Source organism: Cotesia typhae, unplaced genomic scaffold, assembly GCF_013202065.1.
Source record: "Cotesia typhae breed Kobodo isofemale line unplaced genomic scaffold, CoteBio_Ctyphae contig_48, whole genome shotgun sequence".
Lineage (NCBI taxonomy): Eukaryota > Metazoa > Arthropoda > Insecta > Hymenoptera > Braconidae > Cotesia > Cotesia typhae.
The window spans coordinates 4,677,939-4,693,944 of NW_027423756.1; the positions used below are offsets into that span (position 1 = coordinate 4,677,939).

Sequence of the window (16,006 nt, forward strand, 5' to 3'; positions counted from 1 at the left end):
TTGTACGCACCATCGAGGAATTTCATTCCTCTCTAACGTCCTTTACTTATTTTTTACAGAGAATATTTAAAGTAGTTGCTTTATAGCGGAATGGGGAACCCCTGTATCGAGCACCAAACGATATCACAATAATAACATTGCAGTAATTTTTTTGCTTTAATTTTTAGTTTTTCAACTTTTAAACCCTAAATATCATGTGAAATTTGGGCGTGTGACTACAGATTTGTGCTAAAATATTCTCACAAAAAATAGTTCAACCTAATTTCTAAACAATGTAAAAAAGTTAGCGGTCCTATAACTCAGTAGACCCAATATTCTCTTCATCTATTGCAAAACTATCAACACACTAGTTTTTTATTTAGTACACCTTGAGTACACCTGCAAAGTGCTTCTTTTAATGTGAAATTTCTACTACCATCCCGAGTCGAAATTTAAATCGTAGATTCAACGTATTGAACGTTAAAATCGTCATTTGAACGTAATGAACATTAAAAACGTATGTTAAACGTACTCAACGTATTATAAATGTGAAGAGAACCAATAGTGGGTGAAAATAGTCACATTAAAACTACTCAAATAACTACACATTTTTAATTTTATTAGCAGGAAGCTAAAAATTTTAATTTTTTTTTTTTTTTCTAAAAATCCAGTGGTACAAAATTTTATAAAATTGTGTAAAAAGTTATTATTTTATATACAGATTTATGAGGCCATTTTTGGTATAAAATCATATGAATGATATTTCACAAAATTTTACATAATTTTGGAAACTATTCCGTAAAAAAAAATGATAAATTTAAATTAAAAATGTAAAACCTCCCTAACAGAGCTGAAAAAAAAAATTTTTTTTTATCTATTTAGATTTCAAGCATGTGTATTTATTTAAGTAATTTTAATATTACTTATTTTTACCCATTATTGATTCTCTTCACATTTACAATACGTTGGATACGTTCAACATATACGTTTTTAACGTCCATTACGTTCAAACGACAATTTTAACGTTCAATATGTTGATCCTACATTTTCAACGTCTAATAAGCTCAACCTACGATTGGAACGTTCAATACGTTGAATCTACGATTTAAGTTTCGACTGGGGCAATAATAAAAAATTCATGGGTTCGATGCGATGGGACCGCTGACAAAACAGATGTATGCTTTCGACTCATTTTTGTCAGAAAAATTGTGCACAGTATCTTTAGTTTTGACACCATGACATTCAGCACTATCTAAATCCCCCTAATCAATCGTCCAAATGATAAAATAAAAGTTAATGTCTTTCAGTCATTAAGTGCATGAAAATTCATTTTGTTTGAACTACTTATCTACTTCTAAGCTTCCCAATAAAATGTATCTAGCGCAACTTATGTTGCAATGATTCTCAGCACAACTTACCTTACTATTACACAAATAATGAATTAAGCGGAAAACGTTTGATCTTATTAAAGAAGATAAGAATGCAAGAACAAGTTTCGAGTTTTTGTAAATTTATCAGGAAATCGCGAGAGAGCCGCAGTGACACGTTCGCGTTTTAAATAATTTATTTTTATAGAAGCAGGCGCGGTGGCGCGTGCCCGCAGGGGTACCCTGTCCCAGCATTCAGGTGATTGTCAACGAGCTTGGTCCATAAATCAAATCAACTGCTATTAGGTATACTAAATACTTTAATTTACGAACATAAGTATGTAATTTATATTCCGACTTGACATTTGACATCTCTTTTTAAAACCTAAACTTAACAGTCTAGACTACTAGATCAATAGTAGAGGCTCTATTGATGTGTGTGTGGCAAGAACTTTCAGTTCATTCATCCATTGAGCTATCATAAAGTAAAAATCTTTTTTATTTTTAAATCGATTATTGATGAAGTTATTTTATCATTTGTATCTTTTTCATAAGTTTGTTAAGAATTATCAAATTTGAATAATTTGAAAATTTGAAGAATTCTAAAACGGATCCAAGCTCGTTGACTATTTTATTCTTAAAATTTACTTATTTATTTATTTTTTACGACAAAGCGACGTCAATTTATGTATATATTTTGTATTTATTCTACATTGACATTGACGTTAAAAAAATCCCATTTTCTCTGTCTACTGATCTTTTCTTCTTTTGGTTTATTGATTGAAAAGAGAAAGAATAGATGAAATGGCATTAAAGTGTGACCAGTGTAGCGTTTGTTTGTTTTACAAGTTCGCTGCATTCATGCGTAACAAGTCGCTTTATAAAGACACATAAAATCGATGTCGCTTTGTCGACACGTGCCGATTGTCGGCATTGATCGTATAAACACTGAATATTTATATTTTATTTTTTTTATAAAACTTATTACTCAAATGAAATTGAATTTTTACTATAGAAAAAATAAATTAATGTAAAAATTAAATACTTTGAAAAATTTTAGCTTTAATTTTTTTTTTATACAAAATTTATTATTTTTGGCAAAAGTATTCAAAATTCTAGTGTTTGTACGAAAATTTACATCAAAGACTCTGACATTATAACAATTTATACTTTAATACGCTTAAAAAATAATTTTACTGTAAATTGATTTTTAAATACTCAAAAACAAATATAACGAATTTAAGGAATTTAGTTTTATTTGTCAAAGTCGTTGTTGCATTATAAAAAATTATATAAATAAACCAGAGTGAGAACTCTGACTTACCGGTGATGACAAGGCGTCCTTTGGTGGCAGACAGTCTGGTTTCTCCAGTAAGTCGGTGTTTGGTTCGGCATTGGTAAGTCTTGTAACCATCTTCAGGTCCTACATCCCGGATGTGCAATTCACCAGAAGGCAGTACCAAGTATTTGCCATCTGTTATAATCCAGAAAATGATATTAGTCGAAAATTTACAGACTTAAATATTATGTTTGTAAAATGATACCAACAATGAAAACATGCAACAAGCAGCGTGCAGAAATATGTCGGTCCTGGATATTAATAAATCCGACATTTATAGAGCTCATCATCATGGAATTTCATTTAAACAAATTATGTTATCCATGTGAGAGCTTCAGATTTTTTGCTATCAATTTATTACATCAATTCACAATTCTTTTTTTTTTTTTTTTACCAATTTTAGTCCCGAACAAAAAATTGGAAAAATTACAGTTTCAATTAAAAATTTTCACAAACTTAATGAAAAAATTCTAAAACTCTAAAACTCTAAAATTCTAAAACCATTAAATTACATTCGAAATCATAAAAATTAATGCTTAAAAATGGAATTTTATAAAAATATTATTTGGAGTTTTAATTTTCCCAGATTTTCATTCGGAGCTCCTCTTATGACTACAAAAAAATTTTTAACTAATTTTTTTTATCGTGTATCCAATCGAAAAAATGAAATTTTAACAAATTGACGTTAACCAGTGACTAAAAAAAAAAAAATAAAATTTTAATATTGTAAAATCTTTTAAAACAATTAAATCTTAACACCAAAAACTTGAACTCAACGTTGATTCAATATTAAAAGAAGTTCATCAAGTTCATAAAAGTTTATCTTATTATTTTTAAGTTTATTATTTCTGACAAAGTTTGCGGATAACTTTACACTCTACAAGATTTCATAGAAACTTAGTAATGTACATTAGTTTCAGAATTAAAAATCAATGAACCAAATATTTAAATTTGATGACATCAAGCAAAGTGTCACATAATTAAATGCAGGACAAGTAATTTGACTTGCAAACATTAATTCATCGAAATAGTAACGATAACAAAACAAGAATTGTGGATTGATTTCATTGATATAAAAATAACTGTTGATTGTTATTTTTTGCATGCATAAGTCAGTTGACAGCGGCACTCAATGTTTATGAGAAATAAAATAAACTTACAACTGAGATAAAGTAAATGTTTTTTTATTAGAAGACAATTCTTTTATTTTTATTTTATCAATAAGTGCCACTCACAACCGATACTACTCAACTCAACAATAAGTGCTAAAAATGAATGATGATTGATAAAAGAAGTTTTATTTTTTAATTTATGCAGGAGCGAAAGCAATAAAAGGAAAAAAGGTGGAAATGGTTTTGGAACAGCGCGAGCAGCGGCAGTCAACGTCTTACGAAAATATGCGATTAATTTAATCATTAATTAATTAATTAACTAAAAGTTCATCATCAATTTATGTGCGCAAAGTTCATCACGTGACGGACGGCCGAATCGAATTTATTATCTCAGTTTTTTATAGAGTTTTTATGATAATAGTGATTATTATTTTTATTTAATAATTGAATAAATTTATGTAATTAAAATTACAAATTTTTCAGTTTTTTATATCATAGATTAAAAAATCAATAATCGATTCCATCTTACAATATCAGAGGTTAAAAAAAGAATCTAAAGTTCCATTTGAAAAGCTTCTGATCGATCGGAACGCGAGCAGAGTCTCTCTGGCTCTGACAAGTCATCTTACCAAGTATTCATTTTACTCGTGTTTTTTCTTTCTCTCTTAAGCTCATCCCGTTTCATTTCGGTCTGCTCGATCGGCTTAGTAACACCCACACGAAAATAAAACCTTAAAGACCGGACGCTCTTCAAAATAAAAATAAAATAAATTCTCTGACAAAAGAAAGCTCGATAGAAATAAAAGTAACACCTCTTATCTAGTCTCGATTATAATGAATTATAAATAATAAATAAAAATAAAGAGACAAGTGTATAATACAATAACTCTTCTAATGCGTAAATAAATTTAATAATGTCTGTCATTATCACAACAGTCACGAACGGAAATTGAGACAATACGCGATGCATAATGATAATGACAATAACAATAATACATAATAATAATAGTACATAAATAAATAATAAAAATGTCTTGTATTGAATATTTTGATACCGTAATCAGACTTCGGATATATTTCCGTGGTCTCGTCCTCGACCCAAGAATCGACCTCTACAAATTCAGCAACAAAACTTGGAATGTGACACTTGATTATAGCAGCATTGCCCCGTAAAACGTGCTCATCCATTACGTTCACTGCGTACCGCTGCCCGACCACTGTAACCAGACACCATTTTCCCTTTTTTTACAAAATTCGATCAGGGTATGATGTTATGGTCTGTGAAATCACGGTCAGGCATAGCCATCGCGTACTCTGTACTAGTGATACCATTTTCAAAGTAAAAGCTGTTTCAACATGATACTCATTATCATCATCATCATCATAAAAAAATACCCTCATATGCAGTCAAAAAACTGATAGAAAAACTATCTTGATCCAGAAAATTGTTTTGAAGAAAACCAGTTGTCTTGCTTCAAGAATTTTTGTTTTGAATCTCATCATTTTGGTATGAGAGATCACAATCTTTGATTGATAACTATTCTGATATGTTATCTTTGACCAATACAATCAAATTCTTCATTCAAGAATAATTCTCGAAAATAAAAAATAATTTCGGTTTATTTTAAGAACTCTATAGTTTTGGTTCAAGAATAAGTTTCTTCATTCAAAATAGCACAAAAACGATATTTTAACTTTAATACGTTTTAAAACGTATTCGGGACTTTTTTTATAGAAAACCGAGAATGCAGAAATCCGAGAATGTTTAGTTTTTGACAGTATTCTAGCAAGATAAAACTGTAGATTTTAATTAACGCATATCGAGTAAGATTTAACCAATTTAAACAAAAAATTATTATCTGAGGTAGTGATGTTAACCATTTAACTTTTCGCCTTGAAATTTTACTATTTGATGTAACACGCGCGGTAAGGACGTATAGTAGGAATATAAGAATTTCCAAAAATTTTATGTGAATACATTTTTAAACAACAGCAATGTCTATGAAGTGGAGTTAAAATCAGTGAAAAAATACTCACTCTAACGATATTAATTCTCGGATTTTACTCACACAAACTCGCGATCCGCTGTGATTCGCGCTCTCCCCGCTAATCACTCATGAAGACGTCTCCCGTGCAAAAAAAAATCGGATTCAAAATGAATTTAAGATTGAAATTCATATTTTAACACAAATATGAATTAGTTTTGAGATAAATCTAAATTTGAAATTGATTTGTAAATCGAAATTAACACGCCTGTAAAACTTTTGATCCTGCTTTAGAATTTTAATGAAGACAAGAATATTTAGGATAAACTTCATATATAAAATATTCTTCTTGTCATTAAAATTCTAAAGCAGGATCGAAAGTTCTACAGGCATGCTAATTTCTATCTACCAATCAATTTCAAATTTAAATTGATCTCAAAACTAATTCATATCTGTGTCAAAATATTAATTTCAATCTTAAATTCATTTTGAATCCGAATTTTTGTTGCACGGTCTCTCAAACGCTAAAGGATTAATATATCGTAAAATTACACTAAAGGATTAATATATCGTAAAATTATTCCCATTTTCTTATTTCCGTGTAAGTCGGTAGTATCTTGAATCAACGTAACCGCGTATTTTAATTTTCGAGGAAGAAATTCTTGAACAAAGAATATTTGTATTTTGTTTAAAAATAATCAAATGCTTCGTAAGAGTAAAATTTTCTTCCAGAATTTTGATTTTTTCATTCAAGAATGAATTTTTGAATATCTTGAAACAAAACTAAAATTTTGTCAAAAATATTTTTCTTAAATCAAGTAGTTCTTTTTCTTTTCAGTGTATAATTCCTACCGTACGACATTTGCTCATCATCTGCCCGATAATTTCCCCCGGCGGAATCTATCCAACCATCTACATCAACATGATCAGCGACGAATGACGGTACCTGACACTTGAATATCGCAGCGTTACCACGAATCGCAAAGACATCGTACACTTGTACTTCAAAGTATTGAGAGACAACTGAAAGTTGAGCAATTAAATTTTACATAATTAAGATACGTAGTTGATACATTTTTCATCATACTAATGATAAAAAGTTGTGTATAATTGCCCTAAAATCTTTTATAAGTATCAAAGACGCATACCGGAATAATTTAACGACCAATTAATAGTAGTAATAATAAAACTCGTTGACTACCGCTGATTACGCTTTACACTCTTACGCTGTGAAAATAATTATTCATTCGACTGCAAAACTTTTGTTATTATATTTTTCTCTAATTTTTCTATCGTACCCTCCTCTTCCCTAGAATCAGCCGAATAAGAAGTGCCATCATCAGCAATCCACTCAATAACGTCTACGAAATCTCCAACGAAACTTGGCACGAGACACTTTAATGTTGCTGTGTTACCACGCAAAACAAACTCGTCAATCACTCGAGACTCGTAAAACTGCTGAACGACTGAAAAAATTTTAAATAAAAAGTCGTAATAGTGAATTATAAATCATCAATAAAAAGTAATAAATGCTTTTACGTAAGACGTTGATGTCGATGCCCGGCTAATTATTATGTCATCGCCGGTTAGTTATTGCGAAACAAACAAAAAAAAAAGTATTCCAATAAAATATAGTTTAACAATAAAGTAACAGCAGTTGAGATAAGAGGTTAATTGCTACTTGTTACAGTATTTGATCAAGAATTCATGACACGATTGCTTCGATTTACCATAATCTTGATCCTCATGTCGATAAATAGTGCCGTCGTCAGCTATCCACTGATCCACATAGACAAATTCAGATACGAAACTTGGGATTTTACATTTCATTATTGCACTATTTGCCCGGATAACATACTCGTTCTCGGCCTCCGTCACGAAGAACTGCGAAACGACTGCTCATGTGAGCACAATGCTAATTAATTTATGGATTATGTACAAAGTTAACTGCTGCTTGGTCATTTTAAATTCGATTAGCTTTTCATTAGCTACTCGGTGAAGTATTATTTTTTGCCTGGTTATGACTAGGAAATTAAAAAGTAAGCAATTAGACTGTTTTTCTTTTCTAAATGTATCAAAAATAATTTTGCAAATAATCGAAAAAATAGCAAAATTCAATTTTCTATTAGATCAACATGAGAAAATTTTTTTTCTTTACTTTGGAATTTTCTAACTCATGAACGAATAGTACACAGAAAAAAAAAAATCTTGAGTAAAGCGTAAATTTTCTTAAATTAAGAAAATCTTAAGGAAGACTGAAAATTTTTTTGAATAAAGTTAAAATTTCTTGAACGAAGTTAAACTTTTTTAAGCCAAGAAAATTTCTTCTTGCTCCAAAATAACTTCAGTCTTCCTTATAATTTTTTTGGTTCAAGAAATTTTTTTTTCTGTGTAATACTAGTAGTACCAAGACGTATTATTGTAGAAAATTGAAAACTTTACAAAAAAAGTTTGCAGTATTTTTTCATAAATCTACTCTCTCAAAAGTTATCTGAAGTCAGAGTCGAATGTAAAAGAAGTTTTGTCACTTTTTTAGCAGTTTTATGAGATTTAAGTATTTTTCTCGTTATTTTCAACACAGTAAAAATTTTTCCTTAACTTCGTCAAAAACGTTTGTGCAAAAAATTTTTATATCAAATATTTAACACTTAATTTGATATAATTATGTTAAATCAGCAGATAAACTTGTTAACTATTGAGCATAATGTTATACATAAACTTTTTTGATGCAATGGACATTTTTTTGCCGTAAATATTTTCAACATGTTAAAAAAAAAAACAGTCGACTTTTTTAGACAACATAGTAAACATTTAACTAGAGAATTCACGAATTCATGTCAGTGACAAATTGTAATACCCTGGGGAATTTTATCAGTTTGTTGATACTCAGGAACATAAACTTCTCCGTCTTCGCGAATCCAGGCTTCAATGCTTACAAATTCCGCAATGTAACTCGGTATGCTACATTTTAAGATTGCGCTGTTTCCTCTAATGACGTACTCAGTCATTATTTCGGGTTGATAGGTTTGTGCGACAACTGAACAGAACCCATTTGTGAACTTTTCATAAATACATGAATAATATAAAAAATATTCGAAAAATTTATTTGTTTTTTTATTTAAATACGTTTTAAAGAAATTCGTTGTGGCTGCCACCGCCTTTACGTTCCCTAAATAATTATATTAACAAAGCAATAACGGTATTGTCATTTACAATTTAAATAAAAGCATGGAGAACTAAAGAAAATAATAAAAAATAAACACGTAAGTATGCGGAAGAGATACCATAGTCAGTAGAAGGTTTGTATCTCGAGCCATCGCTTCCCTCCCAAGATTCTACACTCACGAACTCTGCTACAAAACTGGGTATGGTGCACTTTAATATTGCCGCATTTCCACGTATTACATATTCAGAAACTACCTCTGCTTCGTAGTACTGGACCACAACTGTATACATTTTGTAATTTTAAACTTTACGATTTTACTCATTACTCATTACTGTTCAAAGTTCAAACAATAAATTATAATTTAAAGTTAACTAGAATAAACATTGTTTTATTTAAAATATATTCTAAAAAATTCGTTGACGTTGATGCTGCTGCCCTCAATATTCCTCCACTTTCATTTACGATTTCATATTTTATGTGTTATGACATAAAACACATACTATGCTACAATATAAAGTATATACCGTTTTCTTCATTAGGATTAAACGAATTGCCCTGATCATCTTGCCAGCCGACTACTTGAACGAATTCAGAGACAAAGCTCGGTATACTGCACTTGAGAATTGCTGAATTACCACGAATTACGTATTCATTGTTCACTTCAGATTGATAGTACTGGTGAACCACTGCAACCCGTTTAAGTAATGTCTGTATGTTAATGCTTACTATTATGTGATTATGAATTAAGTAAACTGATATTGTCACTGTAATTAGAATACAGTCCAAACCATTTTGCATTAATTGCAACGGCGAGTATTGTGAGTTCAAAGGAGAAGAATGTAATTTAATTAGAACTGTTTTAATATATAAATTCTTACCGCAATCATTAAATATCTTGTATGAAAATATTTTCTTTATTTCTTATATTTTTGTCCACTAATTTTTCTATCTTAAATTTAAATCATATTTTCGATGAGATTTTATATTAAATTCTTGTGTGAATAAGCCATTATTTAAATAAATTTTTCTTTCTATAAGATCTTAATTCCGGATTTTTTTCATAAAAATACATATAATTCTTTGCATGTTATTCTGATTTTAACTTTATTTATATGAATGAAACTTTTTTAAAAATACTTTCAGCTATTTTATATTCATCTTTTCAAATAAATTTTTTTAATTGGTTAATCAAATTTTTCTACATTCTTTTTTTCTTAAATTAAAGTTCTATTGACTATATTTCAAAAATACTTTTCAAGCTAAAAAAAAAACCGAAAGCTTTTTATACAAAGCCAAAAATTTTAAATCATTTCCTCAAAAAATTTTTTGTTGAATATTTAACAATTTTACGTGTAAATTCAAATTTTTTCGTGTTATTTCTCTTGAATTAACGCTAAAAAATGTTAAATATTTAACAAAAATTTTTTTCAACGCAAAACTTTTTACTCCATACATTTTGTATTTTGCTGGTCTGTTACTAAGAGTTAATCCCGCCAACTGACTAATTTAGTTAAATTTTTCTTGGAACACTATTTAATACTATTAAAAGTACATTTATCATGGTTTTATTCGTTTAGTTTTCAAGTATAAGTACTTAAGTTCTAGTTGAAACCATTGCCTCACTACTTGGTCATTTTACGATCTTCCGTACGGGGGTCAAGGTTGTAAATAGAAAAAGAAATCATAATCAGTGGGAGTAGCGAAACTACATCTGTACTATTGTCACTTAAAATTGAATAATTTGATATTGCCAAAACAGAAAATATTCAGTATAAAAATCTAATCATTCAATAATAAATTTTTGGAATTTGTTGAACATCGTGATTTATATTAACTATTATTTTTAAAATTGTTCCATTTTAGTCATGAATGATTCAAGTAAATATTAACTAATCGAAAAATCTCATGCAACGATAATTTAGTTGTTATCAATTATTTAAGTAATAATATAGAGATAATATAGTTATTATTAAGTATGTCTGATACCACAAGAAACTTTTTATTTTAATTTAAACAATTCGCTCGATTCCTTATTATTTATTACAAATTATTTTTAATCAAAAAATAAATCAAAATATAACAGCTAGCCATGAATAATTTGTTTTAGTACACAGAAAGAAAAAAAGTCTTGAGTCAAGCGTAAATTTTCTTAAATCAAGAAAATATTAAGGAAGACTGAAAATTTCTTAAACGAAGTTAAATTTTTTTAAGCCAAGAAAATTTTTTCTTGCTCCAAAATAATTTCAGTCTTCTTTATAATTTTCTTGGTTCAAGAAATTTTTTTTTCTGTGTATCATAAGTGATGTTTCCATGGCCCTATAATCATTACTACGGATCATTAACTTTCTAATACTTTTTAAAAATTCACAAACTTTATTTTAAATTGAATAATCAAAGGCCTTCCGCTCGAAAAGATAGATCTATTAGGCAGCTAATTTTAAATAAATTGCTTTGAGACTCTAAGCACCGGGCAACTTCAGTAACAAATAATTAAATTGCCCTAGAACCTGAGAAATAGGTTAACTCGGTGAATGTTATCAATTACAAGAGCTACGGACCCGTCGCCTTTCACACTTGCGGTTTTTATTGAATGGGAAATAAGATTACCGAGTCCGTCACGGCAGTAGCAAAAAGTTAAAAATAAAATTATGAACATATACATCAATAATAAAACCAAATAAACCAATTTAAATTAGACGTTGACGACAGCTACTCGCTTGATAACTATACAAGATAAATCGTGCCTTTAATCTGAACAAGGATCGTGGGCAGATTGAATGACATACGTTATTATTTTATATATGTTGAGCTTATTCTCATATCGTCCTTTTATTCATTCCTTTTCTACCAATTCACATTTCATCTCATTCATTTTTTAATATCTTAGATCTTATATCATATAATGATACTATTAATGACGATAATGATAAAGTTTATAAAATTGGCACGATACCACTTAGTCAATATAGACATATACAAAGATAATAATACACGCCAATTATTTCAACCGGTATACCACGAGCGTAGAAATAACGAGCTGGGAACGACACTAATGTTAACGAGACGCTTAACACGAGACACGCATACTGTTGCAGAGGATTAAATTTTATAAGAGCTTGAATAAACGAATAAGTAAATAAAGCAAAAATAAAACTCATGTCCTTTGTTAGTTGTGTCTTTGTCTCTTGCAGTTTTTTTACAAACAATTTGAACAAGTTTTTTTAACGAAGTTCTCAAAGTTCAGTGACATGTTGAATTAGTTTTAAAACTTATCTCGTTAAATAATTTAAAAAAAAACTTTTTAAATAATGATTTTAATAACATTTAACTAAATTTTGGAAAAAAAAAATTTCAAATTACTATCATAAAACCATTTTAACTTTACTTTAATCATAAAGGAGATAAAAGCACCAATAATTGACATCCTATTTTATTTTAAATCTTATTTCATTTACAATATTAACAACAATCGTTTATTTTTTATACAATCACTATAATTAAAGATTGAAAAAAAATTAATAGTTGAGAAAAAGATTTAATATTCATTGATTAAAATAATAAAGTTTACTTTCGTATTCTGAAACAATTCATCAACATGAAATATGTTAACTACTTTGCTTAGGTAAGCAAAAATTAAGAGCTGATTTTTAATTATTTTATAAACTAATTGTTTTAACATTTTGTTTTAATAAATAAATTATGTATTAAAAATTAATAATATCAGATATTGTCAATCAATTTAACGGACATCTATATATCTATATATATGTATATGTAGGAGCTGCTCTACACAAAAAAAAAAAAGAATTTACTTGAATCAAGTAAATAATTTTGAAGAATTTCATCTTCTTGATTTGAGTAAAAAAATTCTTAAAGTAAGAAATTTTTATTAGTTTAAATAAATTTTATTTGATTCAGAAATTTTTCGTCTTGATCCAAGACAATGAAACGCTTTAAAATTATTTCCTTAGTTTAAGAATTTTTCTCTTGATTCAAATTAATTTTTTTTTTCTGTGTATAGATAGATTGACTCATCACGATATCTCTGGAACTATAAGATCTAAAGACTTGAAATTTGCTTGGAATATTACTTTTGCCATGTAGAGGTCAGCTAAGAACGGATTTTAAGAAATTCCTTTCCCAAAGGGGTTTGCGGGGGCGTTAATAATGAAAAATTCTCGTTTTTAAACTATAGTTCCTATCGACTCCAAATTTGGTAGGAATCTTCTGTAAGTGATGTAGAAATAATCTATGAACGAATTTTACGATATCTCACCCCCACAAGGGTAGCTATTAACAATTAAAATTTGTAATTTTTAAGCTATTGATTCTATAGACTGCGAATTCTCATTTCAAATTTTTTTCTTCGTGTCAATTATTATTCATTTTTAGAAAAAAGCCACGCGAACGTTATGTTGATTTCACATTGAAAGTTACAATTAATATTAGCTAGAATAATCATATGGATAAAAGGTACAAGCTAATTCGATGGAATTTGGAATTTGTGCAAGTCAAAACAATACTCCAATTAAATTTCAAGTTTAGATCTACAAATACAATTCTATAGCGGGCGGGTAATAGCTAGTTTAATTATAAAATAATAGATGTCAATCACTGGTACATTAAATTTAGGCTGCATCTCTTGACAGGTGAGTTGAGATGGCGATGTTATTTTACTTAAATTTTGTAATAAAATATAAAAGAGAATTAAGATCATTCGAACCGAGACTCGAACCTAGATCCTTTGCTTCCATGTTAAGGGCTCTATTTAGTCAAACTATCAGTTCCAAATGAATTTTCATTAATTTTTAACTGGTCTATTTTAATTTATAAAAGCTTTATTTTTTTTTAATAACTAAAAAAAAAAAATTATTACCAACAAAAAAGTGACGATGTAATCTATAGATCGAGTATACTCGAAAACATTTCCTAAACACGCTAAATTCTGTGACATAGTTTTTGTCAGTCCGCCTTGTATTAATACAGCAGATAACACTTATGATTCACACAAATTAAATATAACGTATGCAAACAATCTGTCCAAGATATTAAATTTATGGTCATTAATTTCGCTTCTAATTCGGCATCTAAGTATACCGTAATCATCTCCAAGAACAAATTCCTCGCCCTGATCCGTGTGCCAGGATAGAATTTTCACAAAATCAGCAACAAATGATGGAACCACACACTTGAGAATTGCACTATTTCCACGGATTGCGTACTCCTTGTTCACATCAGTATCGTAGTATTGCGCCACCACTGTTTTATTGATAATCAAAATGAATACGCATAACAAATAATATCTAATTTATAACAAATAGGTAGAATAACAAAATACAAACATAAATTTTTATGCTTTAAAATTTAGATTATTATATTATTTATTTATTCAATTACTATTAAAGGACTGTCGGATGTCAACTATTTATCGATAAGCTTGGAACTATTTAACTAAGGTACCGGCGGGTAATAAGGCCTAACTAAGAGTGATTTTGAAAAAAATCGAAAATATTGCATTTAGTTATTGCAATGTATCATTAATTTTTAAATTAATACATTAGCCATACAATACAATGGAGTAATAGTAATTTTCACCATAAACAAACACAAAATTAAATTTTTTGAAAAACCTTGCGAATAGGCCCTATTTTACTACGGTAGGGTGATAAGGGAAATAGTTATACTATACTTGATAAAATTGGTATTAGAGATCAATCATCACTTAAATTGAGCAACAATACTTTTTAAGATGTTGATAAAAATTAGAACAGTGATTTTAAATTATTAAATATAAAATTATAAAAAATGTTTACCATTTACTCAAATCATTTTTTAGGATTTCTTCTGCACTACTTTAGCATATGAGGAACTGATTTTCAAAAAGGTATCTTTTCATATTTTAAAAAAGGAGTTTTTTGAACTTTTAAATATTAATTAGTTCAAGAATTATAAAGATTCCTAAATGAAAATCAAATTGTAGCTTCATAACCGATAGCACTTTATAGCAAAATTAAAAAGTTCGATAAAAATATTTAGAATTGAAGATTTTTTGTCTTGATTAATCAAAAATGAAAAGATACCCTTTTGAAAATCAGCTTCTCATATGACGGATGATGAAATATAGAAGACAAGGAACATTGTATCGGGACTATAAACTTGTGGCGACATTTCTAGGCTAGACGCTTCTACTAGAGAAATTTTTAGCGGAAGCGGTTATTTTAAATAGCATTTTTATCACTTAGGCCTTATTACTCGCGGGTACCTTACAAATAATATTTCATGACTCATGATTCATGATTCCTGATAAGCCAACTCTTTTTTAAATATATCGATAAATTGTATGTTAATCGTTTTCAATTTTAAGATAACTCGGAATTCGATTTATTAATTCAGTACATCGACAACAATCGACAAGTTAAATTTCCTCGATATTCATTAACGTAATTAAAAACTTTAGTAAATTTGTTTTGAAACTCATTACAATGGAAGTATAAAATGAAAATTAAACTTTTAATAATATAATTACAAATAACTACTGGAACTAATACAATAAGAGAACGACGATAGCGGTGGCAGCGCAACGATGACTTTTTTATTAATTGAGTTATTAAATTATTGAGATAGTAATAATAAAAAGATAAAAATCTCTTAATTCACAGTGACCGTAAAATATTTGAGAAACTTAATTTCTGTACTAATCTACAAGTATTATTACTATATAATATGTCATCTGTATTCTTTCTTAATATCGATGGTTAATTAATAACGACGCCGTTGTTTGTATTTTATTTAAAAATTTAAAGTTATTTTTTCTCGAGTTGAACGAAATAAATTAAATGACGCTTTTCTCAATAGAAAGTGAAGTACAGCTTGCATACTTGACGAGTCTTTGCTGCAATATCGAGACTTCCGGCATACACGCACATACGAATTATGTGTCTGAGCACGACGGAAGTATCTCGATTACAATGAAGAAACGCTTAACATCCTGTAAAAATGGAATTATTTATATCTGACGTATTCTCTTATCGATTTTTTCTACGGATCAATATTACGTG

General features: G+C 28.7%; 1 protein-coding gene across 1 annotated transcript in view; it reads right to left on the reverse strand.

Moving 5' to 3' along the window:
* Positions 1 to 16,006, reverse strand: part of Dscam1 (Down syndrome cell adhesion molecule 1) — an 80,185-nt gene that overhangs the window by 45,025 nt on the left and 19,154 nt on the right. The window contains exons 5-6 of the mRNA XM_074246934.1: positions 9,473 to 9,634; positions 2,671 to 2,820 (exon numbers count right to left, since the gene is read on the reverse strand). Coding sequence (XP_074103035.1) covers positions 2,671 to 2,820; positions 9,473 to 9,634 — 312 coding nt within the window. The remainder of the gene's footprint in view (positions 1 to 2,670; positions 2,821 to 9,472; positions 9,635 to 16,006) is intronic.